The sequence below is a fragment of the Triturus cristatus genome, chromosome 4_1, assembly GCF_964204655.1.
Source record: "Triturus cristatus chromosome 4_1, aTriCri1.1, whole genome shotgun sequence".
In the NCBI taxonomy this organism is placed as follows: Eukaryota; Metazoa; Chordata; class Amphibia; order Caudata; family Salamandridae; genus Triturus; species Triturus cristatus.
The window spans coordinates 1,093,617,685-1,093,642,991 of NC_140585.1; the positions used below are offsets into that span (position 1 = coordinate 1,093,617,685).

Sequence of the window (25,307 nt, forward strand, 5' to 3'; positions counted from 1 at the left end):
TCTCTCCAGACCTGACTGCCAAGGCAGTAATGCTTGGTAAACGTGTGCAGCGAGGCCCACGTAGCTGCCTGAATGTCCTGTAAGGGAACGCCGCGTCCCAAGGCAGTAGTGGCTGAAGATGCCCAAGTCGAATGGGCACGCAGTCCCACAGGAGGCTCCTTCTTAGCCAAGGAGTAGCATGCTTTGATGCACAGAACGACCCACCGTGAGATGGTTCGTTTGTGCACCGGCCAACCTTTTATTGGCACCCACGTAGCAAACAAAGAGCTGGTCATCCACCCGGAACGTTCGTGTGCGCTGCAAGTAAAACGAAAGCGCACATTTTGGGTCCAGACGGTGGAGCCTCTCCTCCTCCCTGGAAGGATGCAGAGGCAGAAAGAAGGTGGGCAAAGTGATGGTCTGCCCGATGTGGAAGGGCGTGACAACCTTTGGCAAGAAGGAAGGATGGGTCCTTAAAACCACCTTGTCCGGAGGAACAGAAAGGAGGCTTGGAAGAAAGAGCCTGGAGCTCACTCACTCGTCTGGCAGGGGTGATAGCTACCAGGAAATCTGTCTTGAGAGTGAGAAGACGCAAAGGACAATTATGAAGGGGCTCGAAAGGAGCACACATGAGATATGTCAAGACGAGGTTTAAGTTCCATTGAGGCATTATGAACGTCACGGGACGAAACGTGTGCTTAATGCCCTTCAGGAAACGGTTAACAACCAGGGATTTAAAAAGAGAAGGCCGATCTGGAAGCTGTAAAAAGGCGGAGATGGCCAAAAGATAACCTTCGATAGTGCCCAGAGCAGAGCCCTGCTGAGCCAAAGAAAGAACAGCACGACTTCAGAAAGGGGATCCACAGCCTTCGCTGTACACCATGCCACAAACTTGTTCCACCTGCAGGCGTAAACCATTTTAGTGGAGGGATGCCTGGCTGCCAGAATGACATCACAGACTTCAGGAAGAAGATCGAAAGCGGTGAACTGTCGCAGCTCAATCTCCACACATGGAGGTGGAGGCTGGACAGGTTCAGGTGGAGGACCGTCCCCTGCTGCTGCGACAGAAGATACTCCCGAAGAGGCAGACGGATCGGGGGAAATCGATCGCCATGCTGAGTAGCTCGGGATACCAGTATCTTCGTGCCCAATCCGGAGCTACAAGGATGGCTTGGGCTCGGTCGCGCCGAATCTTCTTCAGCACTCTGGGCAGAAGTGGTATAGGCGGAAAGGCGTACAATAAACCACAACTCCACTTGCGACGAAAAGTGTTGTCGAACGAGTGCAGTCTTGGAAATTCCAACGCGCAGAACAGAGGACATTACGCGTTCTTTGGCGGAAAATAGATCTAATCAAGGCTCTCCCCACTGCTGAAAGAGACCTTGCACCACGTCAGAGTTCAGACGCCATTCGTGATCCATCAAGTACCGGCGGTTGGGTTCGTCCGCCCTGGCGTTCAGAGAACCTGCCAGGTAATGCCTTGATGTTCCAGCCATGTCCAGAGGCGCAGAGCCTCCTGACATAGGGTTCAGGACCCCACCACGCCCTGTTTGTTGCAATACCACACGGTCGTGGTTGGTTGTTGCCCGTGAACACCTGCACCAAACTTCCCCAGACAGAGGGAAGGAATGCCTTCAGTGCAAGTCAGATCGCCCGAAGCTCCAGCAGATTGATATGGAGTCGGGACTCCACCGGAGACCAGAGGCCTCCGATCTCCGTCTCTCCCAATTGGCCTCCCCATCAGAGGAGGGACGCATCCGTCACCACTTTGTGCTTCGGTTGGGGAAGGGAGAGGGATCTGCCATTGACCCAATCGAGATTCATGAGCCACCACTGCAATTGTCGTGCAGTGCCCTCTGAGATCCAGACAAGATCGGACAGGTTGCCCTGATGCTGCGCCCACTGCAACTTCAGGTCCCACTGCAGAGCCCGCATACGCCATCTGGCACGTGGTACCAGCAGGAGGTCATCAGGCCCAGGAGCCGGAGGGTCATCCTGACAAACCCAGGATAGAGGCTGAAAGAACGGAATCCTAGCCTGAATATCCCGGACTCGCTGCTCGGGAGGATAAACCCAAAATTGCGTCTAATCCAGAACCGCTCCGATGAAGGGGGCTTCTGAGAGGGACTTGTGCGACTTTGGCACGTTGATGGAGAACCCCAGCAAATGCAGGAGGTCGGCCGTAGTCCGAAGGTGGTGGACGACTGCCTGGGGCAAGCCCTCCTTCAGCAAGCAGTCGCCGAGGTAAGGGAAGACTGACACACCTGACCAGCGCAGGTGAGCTGCAACCACCGCCATCACCTTCGTGAACACCGAGGGGTGCTAGTAAGGCCGTAGGGGAGCATGGCAAACTGAAAATGCTCCTGGCCTACCGTGAACCGCAGGTAACGCAGGTGGACCGGCAGGACGGGGGATGTGCAAATATGCGTCCTGCAAGTCCAACGCTACCAGCCAGTCTCCAGGGTCGAGGGTAGCCAAGACCTAAGCCAGAGTCAGCATTTTGAACTTCTCCTTCCGGAGGAAGCGATTGACGTTCGAGGCCCAAGATAGGACGCAGACCCCCTTTGTCCTTCTTGGGGACCAGAAAGTAGTGGGAACAACCACCACTCCCTACTTCTGGCAGAGGAACGCATTTGATGGCCCCCTTGGCCAAGAGGGCTGCAACTTCCTGCTGGAGAGTCGCCAAGTGGTCCCCCGACAAGCGGTGGTACTGAGGTGGCATGGTTGGAGGGGTGGACTGAAAGGGAAGGGAGTAACCCTTGCAGGTAATCTGCAACACCCACTTGTCCGATGTGATAGCGTGCCAGTGGGGGAGGTGATGGCGAACCCTGCCACCCACTGGCATAGGGTGCTCCACAAAGCTTGGATTAGGAAGGTTTGGATGTAGAAGCAGTTGGGGCGGAGGTGGACTGACCCCCACGCTGATTCCCAGAGACACCCCTGCGGAAGCCAGGTCCATGGCTTCTGCACAGGCTTGCTGAAGGAATGTGCCTGGGCGCCCCTGACTTGGCCACGAAAGGAACGAAAACCAGGAGCAGCTGGACTCTACGTGGATAGACCCAAGGACTTGGCCGTGGCCTGCGAGTCCTTAAATCGCTCCAGTGCACTGTCAGCCTTATCGCCAAACAGGCGAGTGCCATCAAAGGGCATGTCCATGAGCGAGCTCTGGACATTGGGCGAGAACCCAGTAAATCGCAACCAGGCGCAGCGCCAGTCGTAGAAATCGCCCTGCCCAACATGTCAGCAGTGTCCAAACCACGGCGAACTTAGCCGCATCCTGACCCTCAGCAACCGCCTGGGAAAGCACAGCATGGACCTCCTCAGGACACTGAGGCAAAACCTGAGCAACCGTATCGCACACCGCGTGGGATGCCAATAAGCAGGTGGTGTTCACCGACCGAAGCCCCAAGCTGGCCAAAGAGAACAACCGCTTACCGAACTGTTCCAGCTTCTTAGAGTCCTTATCTGGCAGAGCCATGGGAAAGGCACTCTGCGACGTCGAGGCTTGGATGACCAGACTATAAGGCTGGGATGAGTGGTCAGAAACGCGGGGTCAACAGGCGGCAGGCGGTGACGCCTTGCGACATTCTTATCCACAGGGGCCCCCATGGCCGGCCTCGACCAAGTGCCCAACAGGACGTCAGTGAGGGCGTCGTTGAAGGGGAGCAGGGGCTCCGACGAAGTTGACGCCATCTGGAGCACCTCAGTGAGGAGATTAGTTTTGAGGGCCACCATAGGAAGATCTAGGTTGAGGACCTCAGCAGCCCGACAGAGCACCATCGTGTAGGAAGCGCCCTCCCCCATAGTAGGCGGGGGAGAGGCAAACCCCGGGTCAGAAGAGACATCTAGGTCGCCGGCGTCCTCCAAGTCGTCCACCCAGTCCTGCTCCGAGTCACACTGACTGGGAAGAGGGTCCGAGGACCCTCCCAGTCATCCTCCACCTCCGTTGCAGGAGGAACCAGCCGCAGCGGCAGAGCCGGAGCAGGAACATGCGCACCAGAAACGGCACCGTCTCCTAATGCGGATCCCAGGCAGGAATGAAATGGTCCTGGAACGAACGGCACCCACTGCAGTGCTGGAGGTGGAGGTGGAGCAGAGGGCAGCGCTGGGGCCGGAGCCGGGAGCGCAGGATCCTGTGGCACTGAAGCTGGATCTGCCGACAGCCCAACAGGATCTGGACACGGGACCGAAGGCGCACCGGTGGGAGCCCGAGGCCTAAAAAGGTGGTCCATGGTGGCAAGAAACTCTTGCACCTGTTCGGGAGTCGCCGCCGGACCCGGGTAAGGCGGGTAGGCCATGGGACTCCCAGGCTCCAAAGGAGCCGCAGGGGCAGAACCCCTGTGCCGCTCGTCCGCATTCGAGGACCGACGGGGGGACGCTGGAGAGCGAACACGCTTCTGCGACTTCATGGCGTTGCTTACCGGAATCCGAGGGCGAAGACTTGGTACCCAAGGAGCGACTACTGTGGCCCCGCGAGAGATCCCAGGAACGGCCCCTGGATCTGGAACAGCGTTGGGACGAGTGCCGGCCCTCCAGCAGCTTCTGGCGCCGCTCCCTCAAGGCCTACGGGGCCATTGCCCGACAGTCCCGGCATGACCGGGAGTCGTGGTCAGTCTCTAGGCAGGAGAGGCAAACATCGTGGGGGTCCGCCACCGACATATTGTGACGGCAGGCCCCACAAGACTTAAATCCAGCCAGCTCTACAAGCACCAGGAGAAAAGGCGAGACCAGTCTCAAAAGAGTAGTCAAAAAGTGACTAAGGTACGTGCTCTAACTGGATCTGTGCTTGCTGGCGCGGAAAAAGAAATTACTGACGTCAGCATGCATGGGTGGCGCCCAAGTAGTCTCCGTGACGTCATCTCTGCGTTTACGATGCCAGCGACTGACGCTGAGCCGCAAGACGCCACCTACTAATGCACAAGGGTACTGCTAGCAAAACTTTCCGGATCCAGTCTGATGCCTGGGGATATTCTAAGGTAATGAACATCACCAACGTGTCTCTTTAAGATAGGAAGAGCAATGCCCAAGTGGTGCAGACGCGTAGGGAAGAGTGCTGCACTGAAGAAGTCAAATCACCAAAGCAGAATCTGTGCGAACGTCTGCTTAAAAGGAAGCCGCCCCAAAGAAAGCCAAACAATGCTGGGATCATCGGTGTGGCCGCATACCAGACTGCGCGTCTCAACGAAGCCCTAGACTTATGGCGAAATCCCCCTACATCTGCAAGGAGACACGTGTCTGTCAAGGAAGGAGCCGGCATGTCTCCTGAAGCCTGCAAGCTAGTGAGTCAGGAACAGGAGGCAGACAAAAGCATGAGCACAGCCCGACCCAGTCACATTGTATGAAAGTTGGTGATAAACCACAAAAGAACAGAGGGCACAGGAGCCCAGAAGGGCATTGAGAAGTCCAACAGCGTAACCGCAAGTACAAAGGATTAAGGGACATGTTAAATAGAGGAAATAAAGAAATTAGTGATAAATAACCAAACAGCCACAAACGTGAGAAAATATGAAAGCGGTAGTGGGGGAAAGCAATTTACAAGCCTAAATATGCCCCTCTAACAGCAAAGCACACCCAAATCTCCTCAAGCACAATTTATTTATCGCGGGAGCAGTAGCAACAAAAAAGGAAGATGGGTGCATGATGCTGGACTATTTACTTTACTGGAATGTTCTTAAGTTCTTAATCATTTGCATTGTTGCTGCTGTGAGGGGCAATAAAAGGAGATTTGCATAACGTTAGCCTCCATGCCTGGACATACATTTTTGACCGGTCATGTGTTGGAATGAAGGTAGCAGTTTATGGTTCTTTTGTTGTAAAATTGAATACATAAATAAAGAAATAATAGAATTGGAGACACACTAAAAGTACCTGATTCAACAAAAGGGCCATGCTTCTACAAAACTTGGAGATAACCCAGCAAGGAAACTTTGGCCAAAACTCTTAGAACAAGACCCCAAAGAGGAGTCTTTTATAAGGATAACTGGACAAGGGGGTGAATACGGTTATAGAAATAGGAGTCTGGTATGTCAGCCATGTAAACATTTAGAGGGGTTGTTCAAGAGGATGTTGCTGTGAAGGCAGAAAAACATTCTCCCAATAACGTGGAAGCATCAGCTGCTACGGCCTTTCAGGCAGTATCCAGTCTTTGATCGCCACATTCCTTCTAAAGCACTCTAGAAATAATGCCTTAAGCTATGATGAGATGGCAACTTTTGGGATAGGCATGCTATGGCTCACGTATCTCCATCTTCCCTATTTCAGTGAATGAGCAAGCAGATGTCCATACCAGAAGGCAATGAAAAATGATGTTTACACACTGTTCTTTTTAACAATTGCAAGCCCATAGACGTCATGAGCTTTTGTGTAATGGAGCAGGTGGTACCAGCCAAACAGATAAAGCAATCTCAATGCAAGTAGTTTTTGCCGTTAAGACAAGAGGATCCAGACCCTTAAGTAAAGGCTTGACAGGGAACTGTCACGCAGGCAGGCATAGCAAAAGATAAGCTCTGCCCAAAAAGTGGTCAGGCCTGGTCTTTTATTGCTATGAAGACTGGTACAGACCTTCCTGTCCAGGAGTTCATTTCAAGTGTGTTTAAGAAAATGGGCGAACGTGTTGAATATGTGCAAAAATCATTTTCTGGGTAATTTGTCATTCTTACAATAATTCTGCTTTTATTTTTAAACAGGTTTAGCAATCAGCTAGTGCTGCCAACAAACAGAAGGGTAACAGTAAAAAAAAAAATCATGACAGTTTTAGTTACCTTTGGTAGGCCAAGGTGCTGGGTTTTTGATGCATTTGAAACTGCCTTTGTAGACTGCAACTTGCTCACGGTTAATTTTTTCCCAACAATTGCTGTAGGGCGCTTTACACTTTGGAGTTCATTAGGCTTTTCTTTTGCTTCTGCTGGCAACAAAGATGTTTTTTGGGGAGTTTTTGCTTTTAGTTGGCTTGGCTTGCATCGAGATGGAGAGGAGCGTGTTGGAGATGGGCATGTTTTCTCAACTGGAAACTCCAACCGCTGCTGAATGGAAGGTGGGAGCAAATGAAAGGGGCTGTCGTTCACACAGTAAGTTTCCCTTTTAATCGGGATAGGGGTTTTAGCATTTTCCTGTCCACTATGAAAGATATTCAGCTTGGATTTGGATTCCTGTACAAACTTTTCAATGGCTGGATTTTTCACTGCCGACTGAGTTACTTTGTTGTGTGGGGTCTCTCTGGATTGTTCCAGCTGCAGCGCTAGTAAATGAGCTTCTTTAAAAATCTCCACAAATTTGTCACCACTTAGAGGACTCCACATTGCTTTTTCATTCAGTTCTAGTGGACAGTTCTCATCGGACTTGCTCTTCTGTGCATCAACGCAAACTGAAACACATTTTTCTTTATGGCCAATTGGACCAATAAAAACTTCATCATCTTCAGCATCTTCCTTCCCACTATTAAAAGAGAAAAGAGTTTCAATAAGTGTGCTTAAACAAACAAATCCATGATGACATGATTGAAGCAATATATTAAAATCAAAGAAAAATATATATTTTGAACACCCAAGCTAACTGAAGAACAATTAGTCAATTAGTCAGCTGATGCCATTGATCATAGTTGCCAGAGAAGCTACTGCCAACCATCTGAATTGGTCCAAAACGTCTCTGGAGAGTTCACAGTTCACTTTAAAGCTAGGCAGTTGGCTCCAGCCTATCCTTTGCTAAGATGTAGTACAGAACTACACTTAAGATTATTCTAGATCTCTGCGTCAGCAGGGCAGAAGGGGACCAAAGATAGTGGTGCAAAATGGCTGTGTTGTCCTTCTAATACTAGGTACAAAATATAACAAGCATTTGTAATGCAATATGTCTCACCTTGGCGAGACTTTAAGCTGTTGGCACTGTAAATGACAATGTCTTATTTATATGATAATTAAATCATAAATAAAAGGCATTGTTATGTACAATGCCAATAGCTCAAACTCTTATAAATGGGAGACCTATTGAAAGAAGCAGCCGCTATTGTCCCGGGCTGCTTAGAAAGTGAAAGGGCGCATGACGCACTGAATATTGCAGGAAAACATGTTGTGCCTGCAGTAGGAGAAACTATTTAAATAAAATAGTGCTTATAGACTAAAAAAGATTCACTGTGTAACCACCAAAGTAAAAGGATGAGGCCGCAGCCCGAGCTGTTCTGGAAGCCTTCTCCGGGCCGCTCTCAGCGCAACCCGGAAGTCAGGAAACCTTGCCTGGGACATTGGCGGGGCATGGAGCACGCGGCCAGAAGTGTCTGGGTTCCCGTGAGCTGAGGGAGACCCGTGTGTTGCAGCCCGCGTGTCGGAGAGCCCACCCTGCACTGGCAAGCAGTAGAGGAAGTCCGGCGGGAGCCCACTCCGCCTTCGTGAATGCCGCATAGTGCGGCTGGAGCAGGATTTCAGGCGGGGCTCCTGTGAGAAAGACGGAGCCCTGCGTGTTGATGCGCCACAAAGAGTGAACGGGTGAAGAGGAGAGTGCCCCCTGCCATCGAGGAGACCAGCCGAGGAGCAGCGCAGAGTCCCCACAAGAGCCGGTGAGTGGGGTTCAGCGGGAGCCTGCAGGTGGTTAAATACCGGCTGATAATGCATGCAAGCACGCCGCGCCTGGACAGGAGATGTGCACGCGTATGGTGCCAGCAGGAGTGGTGATAACTCCGCGAACCGTACGCGTGCACATCTCCTGTCTGTTAAGCTTCGGCACAGACAGTTGATGTGCACGCTTACGGCTCGCGGCATTACTACTCCTGCTCGCACCATATGCGTGAACATCTCCTGTCCAGGTCGTACGCGTGTACATGTCCTGTCCCCCATCGAAAGCAAGTCGACAACAATAGATCTCGCCTAGTGAGCAGCGCATGGCGCTGCATCGCTAGGCGAGATCTAAAAATGACAGGTCGTTTACAAAACTGGAATGTATTGCTGCACCTTAAGTCCGGGTCAGACACAAAGCCTTGGTTTAACAAATTAAGTGAGAGACAGAGCTGCCACTTAAGCACATCCTAGGACCCCGCAACCTTAGAGTTCCATTAACTTACCTTTCAGTTCTCAGCAGCTGGGGCACAACTACTGCTCGTAATTATGAGCTCTGCTCTTGTAGAGGAGAGCTCGTAATTATGAGCTCTGCTCTTGTAGAGGAGAATTACTCCTACATCCCTGGTCCCAATCAACATTTAAGAGGTGAATCCCAGAGACAAGAAAATACTGCAATGCAAGCCCAACCCACAGTACCATAAACATTCTGGCTTTCATAGAATCCTCCAGTTTTTTTTTTTTCTCCTTTCTCTGACATACGTTTCAGATGCTGCTGAGCTCCTGCTGGGTTTGCCCCCCATGCCACCGCCTCCATCTTGGCTGCCTTCTGCTCAGCAGTAACTCATGGGAGCTATTGCCAAGGGTGATGCAAATTGAATGCACAGTACAGTGGACAGTGAAATTTGGGGAAACCCAGTTTCCAGAAAGCACAGTTTTACTTTACCTTTTGTCCAGATGATCCTGGCAGAACTTGCAGACCATTTCCTCAAACTTCCTGAATGGCTTTTATAGCTTGGGAGAAATTCTGCAGCTGTCGGTTTGTTGAAAAAAAGTTACCCATTTTCAGTAATGCTCTTTCTGGTGCATACTCTAACTGCTGAGTCATCACTGTTAGAAAGTGACAGACAGCAATTTGGAGATGTAAACTCTTCAGCAGCTCTCCCTTTGCCGGCAGCGGGTGCCAGCTTTATTGCAGCACCGCACATGGGTCCCTGTGACATCACTGGAACCATAAAGAACCCCCATCCTCGTGCCAACGTCAGTTTCCATTTTTTCTTTTAAACTCACCTTTGAGGCAACAGATGAGACTTACATCAGTAAGACAGGTGGAGTATTGCTGATAATGTTGGGATCAAATTAATAGGACATGTGGAATAACCAGCCTTCAACAGAGGGGAGGGTGGGTTGGCGTGAAATCTGAATGGGGAATAGAGCACTGCCGAAGAGAAGTAACTTTCTTCCGATGGATACTTCTACCGGCAGATGCTGCACTTTTTCAATAGATTCCCCAAGCAGTCCCCAACCACGGGGTGGATACAGCAGTCACTAATCAGGGTTGTGTGCATGGCTGGTTATACCAAATAATCCTGAAGAACTGAGTGTGCAAAGTGGCCTTCCTTCCTTGCTTCAGAGTCCAAACAGTAAAGTTTTGCTAAAGTGAGGCGAGAAGCCCAGGTCACCAGTTTACAGAGGTCTGCTACGGGCACTCGTCTTCTCAGCACCGAACCGGAGGATTTCACTCTGGTAGAATGACCTCTGGAGGTTCTTTAGACACTAGAGCATAACACTTCTTGATGCACAGGATTATCCATCTTGATAATGTCACCTTATGGACTACCTTGGCTTTCATATTCCCCAGATATCCTAAGAAGAGCTCATCGTCTATTCTTAATTCACGTGTTCGGTTCACACAACTTTTATGGTAAAGGCAAAGAAGCTTCTTTCTGGAGTGTGGAGTAGGGAAGAAGGATGGCAGAGGGGGAGTAACCACCTTCAGCTAGAAGGCAGCCGTGGTTCTTAACACCAACTTGTCTGGAAAGAATGAAGCAAAGTGAAAGGATGTTTGACACTCACCGCTTGTAACTCACTACCACATCTAGCTGATGTTAGAGATCGGAAACGCTATTAAACATGAGCAAACACAAAGGACAACTGTGCAACAATTATAATGGTAAACACACAAGGAACATAAGAACAAAATTAAGGCATTATAAAAGGGAGCTGGGGGAACTGTTCGTAAGACAGTTGATAAGGCAAGCAGACTAGGCTGGTAGGTAGCCCTTTCCAGTGCCCACTGCACATCCTTGCTGTGCTAAGGAAAGGGCAAACTGTAGAACGTCTGATAAGCAGGCTTTAAGTGTATATTGAGTTGTCCGCACTAGATTTGGTGAGCTTGTTTAAATACACCATCTTTGTGGAGTTTAAACAGGCACATAATGACATCCATCACTTCAGGGGGCACAGATAAAGGTTGCCCTTTCAGCCCCCAGACACGTAGGTGGAGGCTGGGATTAAGAACCTGCCTTTATACTGCAAGAAAGGTCTACTCTGTGAGACACAGCAGACGGCACATGCAGAGGTGGATGAGATCTGAATACCACACCCTTCATGGCCAAATTACGACCGGATGGAAAAGCCTTCCTTGGGAAGAGACTGTTTTTCATACTCCACTACTGTAGGTAGACTGCAGTGTCCCTGGAGATTTTCACACAATCCTGAGAATCTCCAACATTTTGGAAGCACTGCCTGCAGAAACACCACTGGAGGGCCCTCATGTGCCAGCCTGCATGGGTGACCAACAGGATGCAGGAGGCTAGTAGACCGAGCAGGTGTAAGATAGTCGGGACCATTGTGAAACATCTGAATCATTCTAAATGTTGAGAACCCTCAAAGGAGGAGGAAATGCTCAATTTGCTGTAGTATTCCAATTCTGGAGGAGAGGGGGTTGGGGGAAGGTTTGGAGGTCAACATCTCTGGGGAGCTATCTTTTAGGAGTTCCTCATCCAGCTAAGGGAACACCACAATTCAGATTGCCGGAGCTTTAAGTAGAAGGCCCACTGTAGTAAAGGCAGTGGTTGCTCTGAATGGAACGAAACCAGATACAACTGCCTCCTTCCTGAAATTAATTCTGGGTCCGGAAGCTCTTGAGAATGGGGAACAAAGATTAGTTCGAGGAACAATGGGGAAAACATCAGCAAAAACCTCCTTCCGAGAAGTCCCTACCCAAGACTCCAAGGACTTCATTAGACAGCGTGCTTCACAAGTCCCTCATTTATTAATGTAATTCATAAATAGAAAGCTCCAGATCAAACCAATTTACCCTGCTTCATGTCTCATGTAGACCCACTGGTAGAGAGAGAGAATTAAAGCTTGCAGACTCAGTTTGTTCATTCCTTGGTGGCCAGTTTGTTGGATCACACTTCAGTGGCAAAGGCTACCATCGTAAGACCCTACAGCAGTGGCGGCTGCTCCCGGGAATCAGCCGTGGGGTGGTAAGGAGGGTTAAGAAATAAAAGTAAACAACCACTTACCTGCCGTCCGCTGCCTATACTCCGTCCTTTTCTTGACTTATCCTGTGGAAACAGGAAGCTCCCATGCTCCCCATAGCCAATCAACGCTGCAATGCAGTGTTGTAATTGGTCTGAGCACCGTGGTTCAGCACTCAACCAGGGAATGGGAGCCTGGGCATGTTCCCCAATGCAGGCTGTAATGCATCCCGCATGGAGAACATGCAAAGTGCGCATGAATGTTTGGCCGGCCAAGATGGCCAGTCAAATATTCTTGCGCACTTGCACAGTGCCCAACACACCTCCCCCTGTTCAGAGATCAGAGCAGATACTCTCCGCCCAGACACCGCAGCGGGCGCAAATAAAATTATAATAACAAGTTATTCTATTTTTCACAGCGAAAAGCAGTGTGACGATAATCCTAAGCCTTAGCGGAGGAGCCGCCACTGCCCTACAGATAAAACAGATTCTGCCTTTAAGGGTACACTGAATTCCATCTAGCACTCAATTTCAGACTTTGAGAACTCGTTTAAAGCAGCAGTAGAGGGAACAGAATATTTTGTTTTTTGGGAGGAAGGAGTGCCAGATTGAGCTTTCAAATAGATCTTTAGATGTCATTCAAGCTTCCGTTCTAGCTGCAAGATCATCATTAATAAAAACAGGAAAAAAATAAATAAAAATCTTCTCTTGAAGTACTGATATACTGATGAATCTCAAAAATCAAGAGTCTTCTGCATGCCCTATAATGAGACTCTTCTACTTTGTTTAATTGGAGTACCATTACATCACTTTCAAAGAGAGAAAGAACTTCTTTACGCAATAGCATAAATCTTCACTGCGACGCACTCACTGGTTTTTAAACTTCATTTAGTCAGCCTTCCCAGAAGAAGCAACAACCTTCACGGTCATGCAGACAGATGAAGGTTATTTCTGGGCATTACACTCAAAAACAAATGTCTGGTTTGCATGGGAAGCAGCATCATTTCAGGTTATGGTGGCGATGGCCTAGGCTATTCAGCATAAGGCACACCCAACAATTTGAATGAGGGGAATCTACTCCAGACGCTAGGGTGAAATACAGTCCAAAAAGGCTGTCTGATTGGGATTTCCTCCCCCATTTCCCGCCTTCAACCTTTCCAGACTCAGGGGTCAACCCGTCAACTTGGTTATTGGCAAAAGTATCCTGCCAAGAGAGTAACATGCTCACATACTGTTGATTAACAGTCGAACTGGAATGGAGAATTGGCACAGACGCCAAAATAAAAGTGGCCCCGATTAGCAATCACAAAGGTAAAAATGTGTCCCACATTACAAAATCTGGACAGTTCTGAAATTGTAAAGAGATGTTGTACTGGTGTTTTGCAAGGCACGAGAGACTGTACTCATTTTCTACTTGCTGCAAGTGTCTGGTAATAGACAAAATTAACAGTTAACACCGACCCACTAGACCATACAACAGGCTGACCAAACAGCACAAAAAACATCCCACACGCAGACCTGCTAGACAAGACCTTATAGCATTTCCCAGTTGCCCTATGGACCAAACTGGCAATGCATCTGGAGAAGGGAGCTGTGGTTCTAGTTTGGGCATCAGAAAAGGGAGCACATTCCATAATTTCATGTTCCCAAATTGACAGGGCTATCAAATTATTATAGACTTGAAAGCAGTAAGTTGTTGGGTGCAACATATCCTCCTCAAAACAGACAAAACAAAAAGGATCATGCCATTGGAATAAACCGGTGATTTTTTGCTAACAACCAATCTGATGGATGCCTACTTCCAAAGTACTTCTTTAACAGACTCACAAGGTCTAACCTTCAGTGGCAGAACTTCCAGTTCAGTGTTCTTCCTTTTGGGCCCCGACCAGCTTCATGATTCTTCACCAAGACGGTGGTGCCAAAGCATTTTATCATCTGCAGGCGTGACCAGTCTATCAATCTTCTTCATGCTTGGGCACGGTCTTGTTGAGCCACAAGATGGCCGCACCTTGAGTGGGCTCTGCTGCCCTAGACAACTTTCCACCATAATCCTGCCACTACGGGGAATGCTGCCTGACCATGCACATCGGCGCAGCTGCTTAACACCTTGCTGCTCAACATAGGTGCCTATGGGGCTGGTTGCTCTGTTGTGCAGCCCCAAACACAGCTAGTACATCAGGCCCTGTTGCGGCCTACTTCGCTTGCTGTGGATAGACAGAGTGGAGCTGTAAGGCGTGCCCAATGGACCAACCCAGCGGGATCACAGAGTATCCGAAAACTGACGCCAGCCATGCCACTGTGAAGCACACACCACGGAATGCTGCAGTCTGATCCGAATCAGGAATTAGCTCTGATCTGTGCCAGGAGACCGCGGGGTGCCTGGGGAGGCCAGCCCACAGTGCAGATACTGCTGGACTGCTGCGGGAAAGGTGAGGAGTGATTCAGGTTGAGGTGGCTGACACGACCAGGGGCTGTCGTTTGGGCCAAACTGTGGGCCTCTGTCTGCTGCGGCCCCAACCACTGACACTGCTGGGCGGGCACAGCCATATGGTTGTGGGGGCGGCTGCCAGCCTGCACCCGGCAAGAGACTGCAGCGGGAGGCCAGATTATACACAACAACAGAACCTTGGGGACTGGCCTCCTCGACCTTCTATACGGGCATTAATTGACACGCTTCAGCACCCACGGACGCAGGAAGTGGGCAAAAGAACAATTGCTGCATATCTTATTACTGCCTGCAGACATATGTACACTGAGCAATTCACCCCGAGGCCTACAGGCCCCTCTGGGGGTTCCTCATGATGGTACCCTACATCAATGCACGTTGCTGCTAGGGCGGCACTTGTTGACCTGCTTTCTACCCGCTGACTTACAAGACACTATACTGCTAGACTCGTGCTTTCCGGGATCCCAGTGGGTGATCGCTGCTGCTAATTGAAGCTATGTTGTGGTGAACCCTGGGCATACAAGCTAGAGACAGAGCCACCTGTGCTGGAGGCAAACATTTGCTAACGCTATATCCTTGTGCTGTTCCACTTTGGGGGCTCTGCACCCACTGCTAGCTGCCGCACATACCAGGCATGCACATGCCCCCTGTAGAGTGGAGGTATCAGGGTGAGGTGAGACCTTGGAACTACCTAGTAGAGGTGGTCTTCATCCTGGGCTAGAGGGATGGGAATACCACACGCAAAGATCCACCTTTGTTTGGGGTGGAAACATGCCATGTCGCAGGATGGGGAAAGAGGACACCAAGCAATCCATACTCTTGCTCGAGGGTAGACACCTTACACGCCAGGTGGAACAAATCCAAGATCCAGAAAGTAACACCACACAGCCCTGATGAGAATGACATGCAAGGTGATGCTATCTGTAGGATACTACTGGACATTAAATCTAGCCTGAATAACATTTACTCCAAACTGGATATTGTTACGGCTCAGCTGGACCAGATAAAACAGAAAGTGGATAAACAAAACAAGAGTACATCACCTGGAAACCAGGGTCTTTGATGCAGATGACATACAGGCTGAAGATAGACCACATCTGCTACAGATGGACAAACTACTGGATGTTATTAAGGCTAAGAATGAAGACCTGCAATTAGGTACACATCACACTATGCAGACAGTTTATACTAGACCTGGACCAAGACAGATCGCATGATATATATATATATATATCTTAATTCACATTGAACATACAGGGTCTGAACAACTGTAGGAAGTGCTTTAGTACATTCATATCTTACTAGTTCTAAAAAGGAAATTTGTTTCCTGCAGGGGCCCCATTTGGCCACTAGTTCCGCACCTGGGCTCTGCACCCATTGGTGTGGGAAACCTCACTCCTCGGTATTCTCCAATCATGCCAGGGGCGTCACAATATTGGTGAGATGCGGCATCCCATGGCACACATCTCATTGCCTTAGTGATCAGGACGGCAGATAGGTTATTTTCATTGGCACACACTATGAGCAGTCCGTGACCATGGCAGCAGTTAAGGCCACAAACAGGGTTTTTTTTTGAGGATCTGGAAGCAAATAGCGAGGTACACACCTCGGACTGCTATACGGGGTGGTGACTTAATGTTACACTTGGGGGGGAAACTCTAGATCACTCGGGTACATTGAAACGCCCCTAGCAGCTAGCACCCTTAACACTCTGAACCTAGATATTCACTTACAGAATGTCTGTCGCCATACATACTGCCATGCACATGAGGGCACACGTTTCTCACCCTATCACAACACTTGGGCCCGAATTAACTTTTTCTTGGTATCTAAAGACGCTCTCACCTAGACCAAATCAGTGACCCACCTCCCACGCAAGCTATTAGATAATGCGCCGGTGGGGCTCATTTTGCAGATCCCTCTGACTCTCCCCTGCAGGTTCACTTGGCATCTGCTGCTGCATGCATTTCGAGACGCAGTATTAGAGGAAGAGAGATGATCCGCTATTGTTGAATACTTTGCATGCGGCACAGGCGCAGTGCGAGTACCCTCCACCTTATGGTAGGTCATTAAGACGGTTATAGGGGGGGGGGGGGGGATTGGGAGGGGTGAAATAGCTCTGTATCGCCAAACAATCAGGAATGCCATACGTGATTCGTTGGACACAGTGCAAACTGGAAGCAGATATCCCTGCCTTAGAACTAGAGTTCTCATGCACAAGATCCCTTCATTTTACCATACATCTGCGAAAAATTACTGAAATATCAAGAGGCGACCAGGGAAATGAGTTACATTGACAGGGCGGCTAAGGTGCATCGCTACTGTGCGGGAGACACTAGCAGGGCTGATTGCGCAAACTGCATGCATACACATATGTGACAGAGCTTTGAAACGCAGATTCCCAGCTTACCTCCGCCCCATAGGAATTGATAAATGTTATGTCCTCCTACGCCCAGTCATACCACTACCCTGGTACTGAGCCCAAGCTTGCGCAAGACTTATTTTGACTCTATACAGCTACTATGGCTAGACCAGTCTCACCAGGAATTTTTAGATTCACCAATAACGCCAGAGGAGATCTCCCAGGTCATTATGAGCCTCCCAGGGGAAAAATCCCCAGGCCTAGATGGCCTAACACAAGCCTTCTATAAGGAGCATGTCACACTTCTCATTCCACACCTTCTGGAAATGTTCCTGTTTCATTGACCGCTGGATTTCTCCCCCTCCCTCCCTGAGAGAAGCAGTCATCATAACAATAATGAAGCCAGACAAACCAGCAGACTACTGCGAGTCCCATCGCCCCCTGCCCTTAATAAATAGACAATAAGATCTATGCCAAGGTGCTCCCAAATCACTTCATGCCCCTGTTGCCCTAAATTGTGAGACCCAACCAATCAGGCTTTTTCCCTGGACGTGCTACCTCACATAACCTCTGCACCATTTTTGCAGCGATGCACCACATCCTCCCTCATGTCCCTGCGCTTTTGGATGCCAATAATGCATTCGAACCCTTAGAATGGGCACTCTTTTTGCTGCTCCAGTGCTTGGGGCAAAGTTGATTAAACAAATTAACCTTTTATATACACTCCCCATTGCTCGAGTTAGGCTTTATGGTCACATTTCTGACACAATATCAATCTCGCGTGGCACACCACTGGGGTGTCCTCAGTCCCCGTTGCTGTTCGCCGTAGCCATGGAACCACTGATGGCTATGCTACGACAGGCTGATGCAGATAGAGGCATAGGCTGCACATCTCGAGCCTGGTCGTATCAATGTACACAAATGACATTGCCCTCTATATACACAACCCGCAAAAAAACCTGGCTCCATTGACGAGTGAAGTTGTACGCTTCAGAGGATACTCCGGAATCCATATAAACTGGACCAAATCTGTTCTGTTACCTCTCATGACTGCCACAATGCTTCTCACCACAAAATACCTGCTGAAATGAGCAACAGACCCGATCAGATATCTAGGAATTTTGCTCAGCAGGGATCTAGAGGAGCTCTGGTGGGTCAACAATGGAAGATTGGCTGGAGACCCCTATCCAGGCGTGGATCGGACTTCTGCGGTCCCTAGCCATTGCAAAAATGATAGTACTTCAAGTTTCTATACATTTTTGCTAATATTCCACTCTCAGAACAGTTCTTTAAACGGCTACGGTCCACATGATTAGGTTAGTATGGGCAGATAAACAGCTGCAAGCCTCTTATGAAAGCCTCACGTTGCCACTTGTGCAAGGTGGGTTAGGAGCACCGGACATGAAATGATATGCTCTTTGTTCTCAGGCCCAATTCTTTCACTGTTTGCTTCATCGCACCCAATTCCAGCCACATCTAGCCATAGAGCGAGATCAAGTCTCTCCCTGGCCACTTACGACGGCGCTGTTTCAACCCTATAAGGCACCCAAGGCTGAAATGAACATGGTAGAGAGTGTGGTGGGCTTGGGACTGACTTAGGAGACGTACTGGCCTCGCTACACTATATGCGCCTTCCATCCATGCTGCCTATTAATCTCATACTCCCCTGCTACAAGACAAAGCTGCAATTAGGCGAGGAAATGCCCTTGGCATAAGAGCCTCCTCGGATTTATACCCCGATCAGTTTACCCCCACCATTTGAGAACACTTCTTCACATACCCACACACAGTTGGATACACAATTATATTATCAAATTTGCACTGTCTGCAGGATGTTATAGCACTTTCCCCGCACCACCTCCAGCCCTCCAACGCGGGGGTATGTCCATACCACAACATTACCACGAAAACTGATTACCAGTCTTTATACCTACACACTGGACGCCTCCACTACCATCCTACTGAGAGCTCACGCTGCCTTGGATATGGACATGGGCTGTCGGATGTGCAGGGGGCGTACTGCGGTGGGCAATTAGAAATGCTGTCCCCCATCAGTTGAGGCTCATACATTTATACCGAACACCACTACAATTATATACAATGCGAATAATTTCAGACCCCACTGTCTGCGCGAGCAATGTGAAACATTCATCCATCTTGCATGGAATTGTCCTCTAGTGGTGGACTTCTGGAACGAAGTTTGCACCACAATACGCAATATAACTGAGTCACCACTCATACAGAAGCCCGTGCTTAGCCTTCTCGGCTTCGTGAAGGACACACCCTCACTGCAATGTTATTTCTTTTAACGCAACAAAGAGTGGCAATGTCCTCAGGCAGGAAGCCAGTCCCGACTATCCAGGCTTGGTTAAATGATGTATCCTACTGCCAATAACAGCTTTCTACATTCTGGGAACTCATACCACTGCGATCTCGACCTAAAGATATTTTGGACGCCCTTAAGCACCTACCTTCATCAGAAATACACAGAAATGTTGGCCGCTCCGAATAACCTCCCCTATTCGTGAATACTAACCCTACTTGGGTAGAAAAGCTTCCTTAAACACACCATATGCTTTCATCATCTAAAACTGCTGGCTGCACAATCTGACATTGTTTTTTCATTGTAAATATACAAATACTGCTCTGTTAAATGGTCTAACTTTTATTACTATGCACGACCCGTTTTACCGTATATGCTGCAATTCATTTTCTGGCAACTGTAACCTACAGCATCATGACTGAAGACATCGTTTTGCACTTCTATTTTGAAATATATATATATATATATATATATATATATATATATATATATATATATATATATATATATATATATATATATATATATATATATATATATATATATATATATATATATATATATATATATATATATATATATATATATATATTTGCTCCCATGCACCTTTCGAAAACGGATCACTCGCTGGCGGGTGCTGCTCACACGGTGGTGCCCCGTGTAAAATATCTCGCTCCAAAGTTTTCCTCACTCCCGTCCGGGAAGAAGATAGCAGCACTCACGGGTTAGGTTGGTTACCAATTTTTATTTAGCGCTTCACAAACGCGTTTCGGGTCTTCCCTTCGTCAGTGTGTTACATCACAGATACAGCGCGGCGCCATTTTATATACAAAAAATGCATCACATTATCCTTTACGGGCAATAAAAGCAACGAAGGACTATTTCCCACCAAGTTACTGTGGGCGCCATCTTTCAGTATGCACGTATTGCGTTCACACTAGTTTGTCAAATAAAGTTATATACAATATTTACAATATTTGCAACAGAATTATCGACAAAATTCATTGTTTATGAAGTGTGCTTCCTCGTAAATTCATTACAAACGAAATTGAGATCTCAAGGGATTGCGACTTCACACATGCAGCAAGAGAGAGCATAGAGAGATTCGCTGCTAGAGGCTATGACCTAAAGTTACTAGATAACACCTTTGAAAAGGTCAAGAAGATACCAAGAGGAAAACTGTTAGAGGCTAACAAAAAGGAAGAAAAGAAAGATGAGGGCAAATTCCGCATAATCACGACCTTTTCTGAGGATGCAGACTCCTTAAGACGCATTTTCAGTAAAAACTGGCACATCTTGAAAACTGACCAGATTATTGCGAAGGATATTCCACCCGTCCCCTTAATGACTTTTAGAAAAGCGAGATCACTAAAAGACAAATTGGTCCACAGCCATCTGGATAACCCCACAGTGAAACAAGGGACGTTTGGGGAATTAAGGGGATTTTACCCGTGTGGGAAATGTAAGGCATGTGCTTTTAGCAAAAGAACCCTTAACTATGAAATCAAGGGTATGAAAGAGAGACAAACCATCAAAAAATTTATCACGTGCCAAACCACGCATGTAGTCTACTGTCTGACGTGTCCCTGCAAGCTTAAATACATCGGGAGCACGATACACAGTGTTAAAATCAGAATTCTGGAGCACATGCGTGCTATCACTAACAGGGACATGAGCTACCCAGTTGCCAGACACTTTGCCATTAAACACCAAAGCAACAGGAACCTACTTCAGTTTTTTGGGCTTGATCATGTGCCCCTTCACACCAGAGGAGGGGACAGGGTCCTCAAATTGAGGAGATTAGAGTCAAGATTTATTATCGATCTACAGACAAAAAGCCCGAAAGGTTTAAACAGCAATGAAGAATTAACGGTACACCTGGGGATATAAGAAATAGTATAATGATAAAACTGATGAATCTGTATATACCTCTTACTGACAAATGCACACATTATGAGGGCCAGCCGATACACGGCAATACTTATCAAAGTGAGGAGGTTAAGGGTGGTTCTATGGAGCCACAAATGCCGATCCACGGCGAGATCTCAATTTCGTTTGTAATGAATTTACGAGGAAGCACACTTCATAAACAATGAATTTTGTCGATAATTCTGTTGCAAATATTGTAAATATTGTATATAACTTTATTTGACAAACTAGTGTGAACGCAATACATGCATACTGAAAGATGGCGCCCACAGTAACTTGGTGGGAAATAGTCCTTCGTTGCTTTTATTGCCCGTAAAGGATAATGTGATGCATTTTTTGTATATAAAATGGCGCCGCGCTGTATCTGTGATGTAACACACTGACGAAGGGAAGACCCGAAACGCGTTTGTGAAGCGCTAAATAAAAATTGGTAACCAACCTAACCCGTGAGTGCTGCTATCTTCTTCCCGGACGGGAGTGAGGAAAACTTTGGAGCGAGATATATATATATATTTTTTTTTTTTTTTTTATCTTCATGCTCTACAGTAATGGAGAGTGGAGGGTCTCAAGGCAGTCTGCTTCTGCCTTACTCAACAATGGTTGCTCCCTCAACCTGCCCAAAATGTTAGACAATTCACGATCAGGACCCACTTTTCCTAAATAATTGTTTCAAGACAGATCTTAGCAGTGAGTTCCTGCCCGAAGTCAGAACAATACAGCTTCAGTATCCGTTGACCTCCTTATCTGCTTCAGTCCAATGGTGGCTGGTAGTGATATGGCCTCCCGCGTGACCACAGTGAGTTTCCCATCACCTCAGACTTTGAAGCTTTTTGCTTAGTGCTATATTTAGCTTCTCAGGCATTTGAAACATGGTACCAATAACCATGGAGGTTTCAGGGGTGTGGAATTTTATATCTACTTGTTCTGTAAAACAAATCTACGTGTCCCTTTGGTGCCACGTAGCGCTGTGACAATTTATGTCAGCAATCTTATTATAGAAGAGCTCTGACAATAGCTCCGCTGATTATTTTCAGGCTAATACTATACCAGGGACTGAATTCTAGCAATTCCCTTACTTTTCCTACTTTCCACAGATCTACATACTGGGGCTGGAGGTAGTGTTAAGCAATAGTTCCAAGGTTGGAATGTGCTTTTGAGTTTGTGCAGCAAACCTACTAACTTGCCTGTTTTGGATGTGCTCACCTGCTCTTCTCTAATCCTCCTCCACATAGGAGTAAGTTGGAAACTTCCACCTGACAAGGGTAGAAGTAAAAAGTCTTCCTGGTTTAGGAAAAAAAAGGGTTGGAAGAGAAGAGTTAAACGCTCACCAGATATTTGCATGAGCAAATCTACACATTCATATTTACTCATACTAAAATTGCAGTTTGCTGATATTTTTGGGGAGTACACTTTCCCGACCTACTTCTGTAAATTATTTTACATTCAAGAAAGCTGTAAATCTACATACTGCAAGGACATACACCATGGGTGAACTTGTGTGACTTCATTTAATAATTAGGCCCCTAACTAGGTCATGAGTTCACCAAGACCTTTTGTTTTTATTAAAATTCCACCTCTATCTGTAGGCTGGCTTCATTGTGAGTGACAGCATTCCGTTCTTTTCACAAGTAGATTATCAGCACACAAAGTAGGTTTGTTCAGTGCTAGGGACTACTGAGGCAATGTGTGCTTTTTGACACAAAAAAAAATATTATTGCTTTTTGGCAAAGCTTTCAAGCTGCTGTAAATATCTGCATCTAATGAAAGCATTCTGGGAGCATTTTACGTAGCCTCATACTGTTAAACTTTGCAACCGAGTGTACACATTTTTATACTTGGGACCACTCTCAGCAGTGCAGTCCTAGCTTACATTTTCTTAAAGCACTCATGCTAATAATAAAGGCTTTGCATTAATGAACCATAAATACAAGTTCAAACAGCGTTACTATAGGGACACCAATATTACCTTTACTGCAGACAATGCCCTTCCCGGATCCATAATGCGGTATTGTAAACTGGCAGTCAAAGGGTTCGTGGTGTAGGGAGTTGTGACTAATTGTCCCAATGACAAAATAAACATGAAAAGGTGTTCTCCTTGGCCCCAAACAATGTGTCCTGGGACTAAGCCTATAGGAATTCCACACCCCTTCAAGCGGACTCTTAGGTATGCAATCTTAGGAATGTGAAGTTCTGGCAAGATAAGGCCATCCGGTAAACTGTGGCATTCAATTGTAAAAGAGGAACCCATGCACAATGGCTGGTTTGATGGGACACTGGGTACAGAACCATCTTCTGGTTTAGACAGCCTCTAATAGAAGAGGCTTAAGAATGCACAGGCAAACTTACTGAGCAAAATATCCCATTACTCCCAGAATCTCGCTCATTGTCAAAGGAAATCTTTAGGGCTTTGTGCAGGAGAACCAGGTTCCATTCCTGGACTTATAAGTCTCTTCAGCCAATACAAAGTTGACCTGCTTTTCTCACAGTCCACTAACAGATGCCTGGGGAATTGGTGTTCTACAACAAAGTGGCCCAAGAAGCTCATATGTTTTTCTATCCTTTCCAGGGTGCTCGCTTAGATACAGGTGAAAAGCGAAAGGCATTTGTAGTGTTTCCCTTTCAGCCTTAGAAGGTTTGGCTTCCTCTCCTCCAGTCACTACCCTTCATCTCTGGTTGATGCTTGAAACCATGGCTTTACCTACCCTGCTGCATGTTATGTGGCAATGTTGTCCTACATTTCCCATGTATTTACTCTAGGCTCTCTACTTTTGACTTGAGCTAGGTTTCTTCAAAGCTTAACGAAAGGCTGAAAGCTGCACTTCACAAAAAAAAAACTAATCTCCAACACCATACCCTTTTTGTTCCAAGGGTTGTACACTACAGAGGAGACTGTCCCTCTCAGTTTGGAAGTTCAGAGGAGGGTTTTTGCAAAAAGGATTTCATCTCTTTTGCCAGAAGCCATACAAAAAATTGTTAGACTTCAACCTTCAAATCTCTTGTTAGACACTGGAGAGCATTCCAGAAGTGATGTGGAGTTCATTCCATCTTCAGTTTAGACTGTGGTTTCCCTCGAGTCCTAGAGGCAATGGGAGACCTCTTATTTCCTCTTTATTTCCATCTTACGGGGCCAATGGGTTTTGATAAACCTGGGGTAGTTTGGTAAAACGGGAAGCCTCAAAAGCCCATTTTGTAAAAAGCGTTACACTATCTTGTCCATTAGTGCATTCCCTTTCTTAATCTCCATCATCATGTTGACTGACAGCTTTAACCTATTCCATGGCAAAGATACCTCTCTCAAAACAGATTTGGGGCTGATATGCAGGAGATCTATCAGCTTTGTGGGTAGGACAAGTAGCACCTTTTACTGAAATATGCTTAACTGCTATGTGGTACTCTTTTTACACTTTCAAAAGTATAGGCTTCAGGACTTGGAAGATGAGAGAACTTTGGTACAGGTGTTAAGCTCGTCAGTTTCATTAAACTCACTTTGGTGTTCTGCATTGTGGCTTTCTGCGTTTTTACAGTGTGGGTCTAAAGACCTGGTACGAGGTATGTAGAGGTAATGCCCTGATCCCCAATCTTAATTACTTTTAGCCTCATTCATCCGCTCTACTAATTAAGAAATCCACACCCTACCCAACTGTAAAGGCATCCGTCTTGACTTTATATTGTCTGGTGGATGCTGGGAATGACAGCGTATTACGTGTGCAGTTAAGGGAGATTAGGGCCTGCACTGCAGCATTTTAGTTCCAGGTTTTGAAATGGGAGTCTCCTTATAAGTAATTACTGGAACAAGGACAAGAAGAAATAATAGTAATGAACATTACCAGTAACTATTTGGGACACTGTTCTACTAGCAATTGTATATGGGGACCCTTTAGATTACAACAGTTACTTCAGTTTTGATTCTTAGCTGCCTTGCAATATACTGGAGTACCAAAATACCACCACCTCACTGGGCTGGAGGGCGCAAATTTTATTTGGCGATGGCCAGAAAAGTAAACCAGGCAGGGATGCAACAATTTAAGTTGTAATGACTATCTGTCCAAAGCATACACCGTTTCACAGTTAGTCTATGCTCCAAAAGCAATTAAATAAAATCTGTGATTTATGATGGATATCGGAGGTTGCGATGTAAATGAATAGAGAAATTACAATTATTGGTTTGGCAATAGCCCAACGCCATAAAGTGAGCATTAGCTCAAATTGCATCTTCATTTAAAGGCAAGAGACTACC

The 25,307-nt window shown here is 47.2% G+C and overlaps 1 protein-coding gene across 1 annotated transcript in view; it reads right to left on the reverse strand.

Annotated features, from left to right (window-relative positions):
- GTSE1 (G2 and S-phase expressed 1) overlaps nucleotides 1-25,307 on the reverse strand; it is a 289,654-nt gene that overhangs the window by 204,871 nt on the left and 59,476 nt on the right. The window contains exon 4 of the mRNA XM_085654085.1: nucleotides 6,741-7,413. Within this exon, the coding sequence (XP_085510211.1) occupies nucleotides 6,741-7,413 (673 nt within the window). The remainder of the gene's footprint in view (nucleotides 1-6,740; nucleotides 7,414-25,307) is intronic.